Here is an 8,878-nt window from a genome sequence, read left to right on the forward strand (position 1 = left end):
TACCTCAAGTACAGCCCTAGTTTGGGGACACCAGTAGGTGGTGACCAGGGACACTGTCATTCCAACCAAGCTTTCCTCAGGTTGGCTACTGACCTGGCCAAACAGCCTTTATGTTTCATTTGGAAGCACGGGGCCTGATCTTATTTCTGGTAGGGGTGTGGCTAGATTCTCTCATCTCCTCGTGAGATGTGGCAAAGGGCGATTGCCCCTGTGGGCAGAAATAGCATGGTACACTGGCTACTGTAGGGAAGGGTTTGACACTTTTTGATTGTGTGCTTCTTCCTTAGAGTGTGTGAAGGGCCCCAACGTGGCTGCCATCGTCGGGGGCACCGTGGTAAGCGTCGTACTGATTGGTGTCCTCTTCCTGGCCATCTGGAAGGCCCTGACCCACCTGACCGACCTCAGGGAGTACAGGCGCTTTGAGAAGGAGAAACTCAAGTCCCAGTGGAACAATGTGAGTGGCCTCGCTTTGGTAACCCCCGGGTCGCATGGGTGCCTCCTCTTCTCTTTGACCTCTCACGGGCAGTGATGAGTACACTCTGTCTCCCAGCGGCGCTTGGGAGACTCACTAGAGTGCCTTCCCCAGCTCTGTTACTTGTCACAGTGGGACTGGAGCCATCCTGGAGAGATGGCATGGCACAAGCTTCATCCCAGCTTAGCCTCCAGTCTCCCAGAGCGTGCTGTGTGGTGTGCAGGCTTAGCCCTGAGGCTCAGGCCCTGGGGAGGTTTCCTGTCCCGGTTCGCCCCTGAGAGTGACTTCTGCTGATCTGGTGGCTTCTTGAGTCCTCACACCCTCCCTTGCACTGACAAGAGCCTGCCTGGTTCCTCTCTAGGACAACCCTCTCTTCAAGAGTGCTACGACCACGGTCATGAACCCCAAGTTTGCAGAAAGCTAGAGCACGAGGTATGGAAATCAAGCAGACGAGACCCTCCCCCGGACCACGCCTCCCGACCACGCCTCCTCCCCCCCACCCGCAATACACAACGTGGCTTACAGCTCACCCCAGTGCTGCCAAGGATCCAAAAGCCTTACTCCCTTTCTCTCCGCCGTCATATCAAGTCTGCCAGGGTCTCCACGGACTCATCTCCCGACCTGCACAATCTTGCCGCACAGCCTGAAGAACTGTTCCGCGTCTCACAAGGTTCCGCCCACGTCTTCTTGCATAAAAAGGAAGGCAGGAGTCTCAGTAAAGGTGGCCCCAACTTATTTATTTTTAAACTTGCCAGGGTATACAACTACTATTATATTGTTAACATCCCCGCCCGTTGTATTATATGTGAGTATAAAATGATATCCCATGTATTATATCATAGTCATGTATGTAAAGGTAATAAAGCTCCTGTCCACTCTGTCCAGGAAAGGTAAGCTTTGTGCAGTCCTTTGGGGGCTAGGCGGCTGAGCTCAAGGGCTTTGTCCCGCCTTCTGTTTGTCCATCCACATCCTGAGGGCTCAGTTGGGATCTGGGCCATGGAATGAGAGACTTAATTCTCTTTTTCCCTGCCCATGGGTCTGTTTGTATGGAGCCCTCTGAGACCCAGGGCTGAATCCTGGGTGGCTGCCCAACAAGGGTATCAGATGACAGACATGGCACACCTCTGCTCTCTTGCGCCTAGTATCAGTCAGGTTCATCCCACAAGGATGGGGTGGCAGTGAGAACCCCAAAAAGCAGAAGTCGGGTAGGAAGTTCCTTTCTCATAGGTTGTTTTGGGGGGTAACCCAAAAATCCCTGCTGGCTCAAGTTCTGAATGAACTCAAAACCCAGAGTTTTGTTCAGTGATTATGGTGTTCCTGGGTCTCTGAGGATTATGACCCATACTAGGTAGTTTGTTTTTTTTTTTTTTTTTTTTTTTTTTCTGGCAATATTTGTTCTGTCTCATGGTCTCCGGTGGTTTGGTTGCTTGGCCCCACCTGCTTAGCAGTGGAGCATGCTCTCCAAACTTCTTACCTCATGGCGGTCAGGATGCAGAGACAGACAGGATGCAGCCAGCAAGAAGCTAGCCCAAGCACCGAACCCCAAAGACCTACTTCTTCCGGCTTCTTAAGTTCAATCCTCCTGAAATAGTACCACTAGCTAAGCACCGAGGCTCCAGTGCAGAAGCTTCTATAGCGGGACACCAAACCATAGCACCGAGCCATGTAAACGGCCACCCAGCCCATGTGCCCGAGTCTTAGAGTAGGACGGGCTAGGTGTGGCCACAGCGCCCCTCAAGGGTTCTCACTTTTAGACAGAGGCACGTTCACTCTTGTTCAAATCTGTGTATATATACACACACGAGTGAAGTGTGCCAAACTGAGTGCTAGGCATGTCGGGGCATGGTCCCTGTATAAAATGTACTTTCAAATGATACTTTGCCCTTTTCTTACGACTGTAATTGTTCAAAGTCCAGAGAAAACTGCTGATGAAAAACTTTCCACTGGGTCAAAACGCAAACGATGCACTTCAGGCAGTGTGAATGACCCAGCAGATCTCCTCTGACCTCAGACTGCTGGGGAGGGCCTGCGTGGTAGTTAATTTAGAGCCAGGGTTGGTATTCTGTATAAACTCCACCCCCACAGATACCTGGCAGCAGCCCGGTAAGCTCCTCCCCATGGTTACCTGGCAACAGCCCGGTAGGCCTGGCTCTATAAAGGGGCTGCTTGCCCCCTCCTCTCTCTCTTACGCCTGCTTCTCTCCTTGCCTCTTTGTTCCTCCTCTTCCCCTCATTCCCTTCCCCCCTCTCTCCACGTGGCCCCTACTTCGCTATTCTCTCCTCTCAGCCTTTCTCTGCCTGCTACCTTCTTTTTTTGTTTGGTTTTTTGTTTTTTGTTTTTGTTTTTGTTTTTTGTTTTTTTTCGAGACAGGGTTTCTCTGTGTAGCCCTGGCTGTCCTGGAACTCACTCTGTAGACCAGGCTGGCCTCCAACTCAGAAATCCACCTGTCTCTGCCTCCCGAGTGCTGGGATAAAGGTGTGCACCACCACTGCCCAGCCTCTGCTACCTTCTTAACTCCCCTCCCCATGCAGTCCATAAACTCTATTCTATACTATACCGGTGTGTGTCTAGTCCCTCAAGGGGAAGGGATGCCTTGGCATGGGCCCGCCTACACCTTGCCAGAACATTTTTTATTTTTTTGAAGATTTATTTATTATATGTAAGCACACTGTAGCTGTCTTCAGACACCCCAGAAGAGGGCATCAAATCTCATTACAGATGGTTGTGAGCCACCATGTGGTTGCTGAGATTTGAACTCAGGACCTTTGGAAGGGCAGTCAGTGCTCTTAACCACTGAGCCATCTCTCCAGCCCCCAGAACATATTCTTATAGCTCTTTCTCTTTTTATGATCGTAATAGCCAGAACCAAGGCACTGCAGGGCCCTTTGTCTAGCGCCACCTGCTGGTGGAGCTTGCTGCTGCCTACCGTCTGGTGTAAGCTTTTCCTGCCACGGCTGAAGGAGGGCCCTTGCCAGTCCCACGGAAGCTGTGCTGACAGCAGCCTGAACTCCCAGAGGCCTTGGAACATTTCCTGAACCTGCCAGGCGGTGGTGGCGCACACCTTTAATCCCAGCACTTGGGAGGCAGAGGCAGGCGGATTTCTGAGTTTGAGGCCAGCCTGGTCTACAGAGTGAGTTCCAGGACCAGCCAGGGCTTCCTGAGAAAGCCTGTCTTGAAACAACAACAACAACAACAACAACAAAAACCACTCCTCTGTGAGGAGCTCTACCTCAGCCAAATCAACGATGCTCCTCTGACAGGCTTAGCAAGTGTGGCTGGCTGGGTGGCTGGCCCATCGTTGGTTCCCCGATTCTACCTGGAGGTCCTCCCCACTCTGGCTATCCTTGAGGATCACACTATCACCTATTGCCTGAAAACTCGCCCTGGGGCGCTGTGTGAATGCTGATATCTCTCTCCACTTCACGTGGTGGAGCTCGTTCTAAAGTGCAATAGTGGTGGGTAGGGAAATAGAAAGAGCAAAATCTCATGCTAGAACTAGACACCAGGAAGCTTGTGAGAGCTGTCTTGCAGGATGAGCTAATCCTCAGCAGTTACCAAATCTCCTAGTGCCTTGATTAGTGCCTGTGGGTAATAGGTTTGTCCATGAGGGTCCCGCCGCGGGTGTTTTGTTAGAGCAGAAAGAACAAATTGAGACATGCTTTACTTCCAAACAAGTATATTTGAAATAGTCACCAAAGATTAATTTTTATCCTTGGGTTTTTCTTTTCTTTTTCTTTTTTTTTTTTAACTTTTTGGAGACAGGGTTTCCTCTGTGTAGCCCTGGCTGTCCTGGAACTTACTCTGTAGACCAGGCTGGCTTCGAACTCAGAAATCCACCTGCCTCTGCCTCCCAAGTGCTGGGATTAAAGGCATGCACCACCACCACTCGGCCAATTTTTATCCTTGTTAACAAAGCTATGTCCTTTTATGTTCAGGAAAAGAATCCAACTTTATCTTATTAGTCTGAAACATTAAAAGAAAACTAAGCCAAAAAAAAAAAAAAAATTAAGCCAGGGCTGGAGAAATGGTTCAGCGGTTAAGAATGCTTGATGTGTAAGAATTGAGCAAACAGGGACACCTCATAAAAATACCAAGGAGCAAGGAATGTCCATTAGGTCTAAAGACAGAGAGCTTCAGAAGGGTTTACCGAGCAAACATCAGTCCCCAGGAGATGCTCTAATTGTGGGGAGTAATGCCCAGTTCCAGGAAACGTCCCCAGTAAGGGGTGGATTCCCCCACCACCCCTCCTACGTGCTATCAATATCTCCTCCTTACCTGGGACACAGAGGTCAATGAAAGCAAAAGACAATGGGCTCCATCAATGAGAAATAGCCAACTCATGCTGTAAACCTATGTACTGAAAGGTATAAAAAGTGTGTGCTTTTGTTCCTGGGGGTCGCCTTTGCTCTGAATGCAGAACGACCCCAGTATGCTGGTTCAATAAAAACCTCATGTAACTTGCAGCCATTGCCCTCCTGATTCTTTTCGGTGGGGCACCCACACCGAATTTAACAGATGCTCTTGCAGAAGAACTGGGCTTGGTTCTTAGCAGCTACATGGCACAGTGGCAGTAGGGTGAGCCACAGGGAGGAGGTGATAAGCCAGGGCGCAGTGAAATCACTGAACTGGACCACTCCATGGGAAGAAATAAAGGGGATCAAATTTATTGGGGATCACATTTTTGCAAAGGTTATCTGGGGTGGGGTGGGGGGTGACAGAAAGTGGACATGGCAGAAGAGCAAGCATATTTTATATGTTTACAGGGTGGGGAGTCTATGAGCTGATACAGACTGTAGGACTGACTGACTGACTGGGAACTAGATGACCTTGTCCGAGGGTTGTTAAGGGAGGTTCCTGGTAAACAGAAACCCACATTTAGGCTTCTGTTTACCCAGCCAAAGTCCTTCTGTTTGGGAGATTGTCATCAGCACTGCCTTTTGTGTTGTGTTTTATAAAAAGATAAGGAGAAGAAGGGGAATGTTTGGTGGTGTTCATGCTGAGGCGTCCCTTCCCCCTCTAAGGTACCAGCCACATGATGGTGTGAGGGGATAGTATAGTATAGAATAGAGTTTATTCAGGGCATGGGAAGGGGAGTTGAGGGAGAGAGAGAGAGAGAGAAAGAGAGAGAAAGAGAGAGAGAGAGAGAGAGAGAGAGAGAGAGAGAGAGAGAGAGAGAGAGAGAGAGAGAGAGAGAAGAGGCTGGCTATGAATACGAGGAGAGGGGGGAGGGGAGTGGGAAATGGGTAAGGGAGTAGGGGCAAGAGGAGAGAGCAAGAGCAAGAGAGAGAGGAGAGGGGCAAGCAGCCTCTTTTATAGAGAGTCAGGCATACCTAGCTTTTGCCAGTTAACTGTGGGGCAAAGCCTGGGGAGCCACTTTGGACTTAACAGAAGTGAAGCTCTAAGCCTGGGTCCATATCCTGCCCTGAGTCTTCACTATCTCACCTTGAACAAGTGACATCTTCCATCTTGTTGAGAGTATAGGTACAGAGATGTTTCAGCATCTAAGAGCATCTTTTCCCGTACCAGAGGACCAGCCCATTAGGAGGCTCACAACTCCAGATGAAGTGCGGGAGGGATCTGTTTCCCTCTTCTGACTCCCGGCATGACCTCCAAACTCTTTGCATACACTCACAAAGCACACACACCTATAAGTAATAAAGTAAAAATAAATAGTTCAAAATACATAGGTGCAGGGCTGGAGAGATGGCTCAGGGGTTAAGAGTACTGACTGCTCTTCCAGAGGTCCTGAGTTCAATTCCCAGCAACCCCATGCTGGCTCACAACCATCTGTAATAGGATCTGATGCCTTCTCTGGGTGTGTCTGAAGAGAGCAATGGTGTACTCATATACATAAAATAAATAAATCTTTAAAACACACACACACACACACACACACACACACACACAGGTGCAGGAATCCTTGAATGCCTGGTCCCAGGAAGGACCGGGATGGGAAACTAGTTTTCTAAATTCCTGAGCCCGAAAGGCCCCAGATAGCATAAACCAGGTCCAAACCAGTGGAGCGAACAACCCGTCACAGCCCCTTCCAGGCCATCCCCCATTCCAGAGAAACAGGTTCTTCATCCTTGCTTAATCCAGCCATAGAAAATCGAAAGGTTTTGTCCCCAGGCACAGCCCTCCTTTGCCCCAGAGCTCTGCTGACCTAGATCTCCCAGGGACCGGAGCCCGACCCCTTGGCAAGCTCCTCTCCGGGAGTTCAAAGTCCCTACCCGGCAAGCAAGCTGATTTGTCCTATCCCTGTAGAGAAGCACCCACTGACAAAGTGTTCCAGGAGACGGGTCCCAATTTCCACTTTTCATGCTGCAGTAAGAATGGCATGCTGTGGCTAACTAAGGAATGTCCTCACACTGATGTAAGACCAGTCGCACAGATACTACCCAGACAAAACTGGAAATCCCCAGCAGATGACTCGGGGATCAGAAATTCTGACGTGTGGGCCTAAGAATGCCCCTACCTGCTGGGCTGTGGCACCCCTACCATGTGGCTGGGCTGGGCTGTGAGAGACTTCTGTGGCTCTTGGATGCAACTATCACACTGCCAGGGATGACACCATTCCATGTCTGGCCTCGAATGCACCTGCCTCTGCCTCCGGAGTTCTGGGATTAAAGCCGTGTGCCATCACCGGAGTTGAGTTCTTTAACCATTCCCTTGGGAAAGCAAACAACCCCTGACTTCCAGTATCATTGTTTCGCTCATCTTTACTGCCTGTGCTTTCTGGACCACATGCTGTGTTGGGAGGCATTCCTGGGATGGAAGCTCTTGAACACCTGAAGGGATACCTGTGGATGTCAAATGTGTGGTCACATCAGGTGCCCTTCTCCTTCTTCACTGCCGTGTGCCTAAAGCAGGGATGTGAGCTGTTCTCTCTCTCTCTCTCTCTCTCTCTCTCTCTCTCTCTCTCTCTCTCTCCCTCTCCCTCTCTCTCTCTCTCTCTGAGTGTGTGTGTGTGTGTGTGTGTGTGTGTGTGTGTGTGTGCACATGTGCATGCGGGATTGTGTTTGGTGTTTCTGCTCACCAAAGTACTGCTACCTTGCATGGCTGGCTTGGTATGCGTGGGTCTGGGGATTTGAACTCAGTTCTTCATGATTGCACAGCCAACAGTCTCACCCATTCCACTGAGCCATCTCCCTAGCCCTCAGGCGAGGCTTGCCTGCTTGCCTGCCTGCCTTCCTGCCTTCCTCCTTTCCTTCCTTCCTTCCTTCCTTCCTTCCTTCCTTCCTTCCTTCCTTCCTCTCACTCTCTCTTTCTTTCTTTCTTCCTTCCTTCCTTTCCTCCTTTCTCTCTCCCTCTTTTCTTTCTTTCTTTCTTTCTTTCTTTTTCCTCCTTCCTTCCTTTCTTCCTTTCTCTCTCTTCCTCTTTCTTTTTCTTTCTTTCTTTCTTTTTCCTCCTTCCTTCCTTTCTTCCTTTCTCTCTCTTCCTCTTTCTTTCTCTTTCTTTCTTTCTTTTTCTTCCTTCCTTCCTTTCTTCCTTTCTCTCTCTTCCTCTTTCTTTCTCTTTCTTTCTTTCTTTTTCCTCCTTCCTTCCTTCCTTCCTTTCTCTCTCTTCCTCTTTCTTTCTCTTTCTTTCTTTCTTTCTTTTTCTTCCTTCCTTCCTTTCTTCTTTTCTCTCTCTTCCTTTCTTTCTTTCTCTTTCTTTCTTTCTTTCTTTCTTTATTTCTTTCTTTTTCTTTCTTTTAATGTTAGCTGGCTATGGTAGTGCACATCTTTAATCCCAGCAGTCTGGAGGCACAAGCCGGCAGATCTCTGAGTTTGAGGCTAGCCTGATCTTTGGAGTGAGCTTTAGGACAGCCAGGGCTATAGAGACCACACACACTGTTGTAGTAAAAATTAATGGTGTGTGTGTGTGTTTCTACCCCACCTTTGATCATCCAGTTCCCAAGTAAAAGACACAAACCCTTTCTATTTGTGGGAAGCCCTAACAGCACTAGCGCTGAGCAGATACCTATCCTCTAAGCTATCTCTCTCCTTCCCTGTCAATAATTCGAGATAGGACTTGCCATGCTCCCCGCCTGGCCGGCCCTCATGGCCATAGTCTCACGATTCACTTACCCCATGGCATCTTCTCCTCACCTCTCTTTTCTCCTCCCTGTGGGCTCTGCCTCAGACCTCACACATAGCAATGGAAGCCCCACCTACCTCTCTTCTGACCAGCTGAGGACGATCAGCATCTTTATTTAACCAATCATTTTAAATGACAGAGCCAGGTTACAAATAGCATCCCCTATGGATGTGAGGATCTCCTCATCCCTGGGGTAACCGGGGTCAGAAGTTAGCACTACAGTCTATAGCAACAGACCAAACCTCAAACACACACACACACACACACACACACACACACATACACACACAACACACATACACACACATACACATACACAGACATATA

General features: G+C 49.2%; 1 protein-coding gene across 1 annotated transcript in view; it reads left to right on the forward strand.

Annotated features, from left to right (window-relative positions):
- The window catches only part of Itgb2 (integrin subunit beta 2), a 39,501-nt gene extending 38,139 nt beyond the window's left edge, over positions 1–1,362 (forward strand). Inside the window, exons 15-16 of the mRNA XM_031347763.1 lie at positions 288–454; positions 834–1,362. Of these exons, the coding sequence (XP_031203623.1) occupies positions 288–454; positions 834–896 (230 nt within the window). The 3' untranslated portion in view covers positions 897–1,362. The remainder of the gene's footprint in view (positions 1–287; positions 455–833) is intronic.
- The last annotated feature ends 7,516 nt before the right edge of the window (positions 1,363–8,878 follow it).

This window comes from Mastomys coucha, unplaced genomic scaffold (assembly GCF_008632895.1).
Source record: "Mastomys coucha isolate ucsf_1 unplaced genomic scaffold, UCSF_Mcou_1 pScaffold3, whole genome shotgun sequence".
In the NCBI taxonomy this organism is placed as follows: domain Eukaryota; kingdom Metazoa; phylum Chordata; class Mammalia; order Rodentia; family Muridae; genus Mastomys; species Mastomys coucha.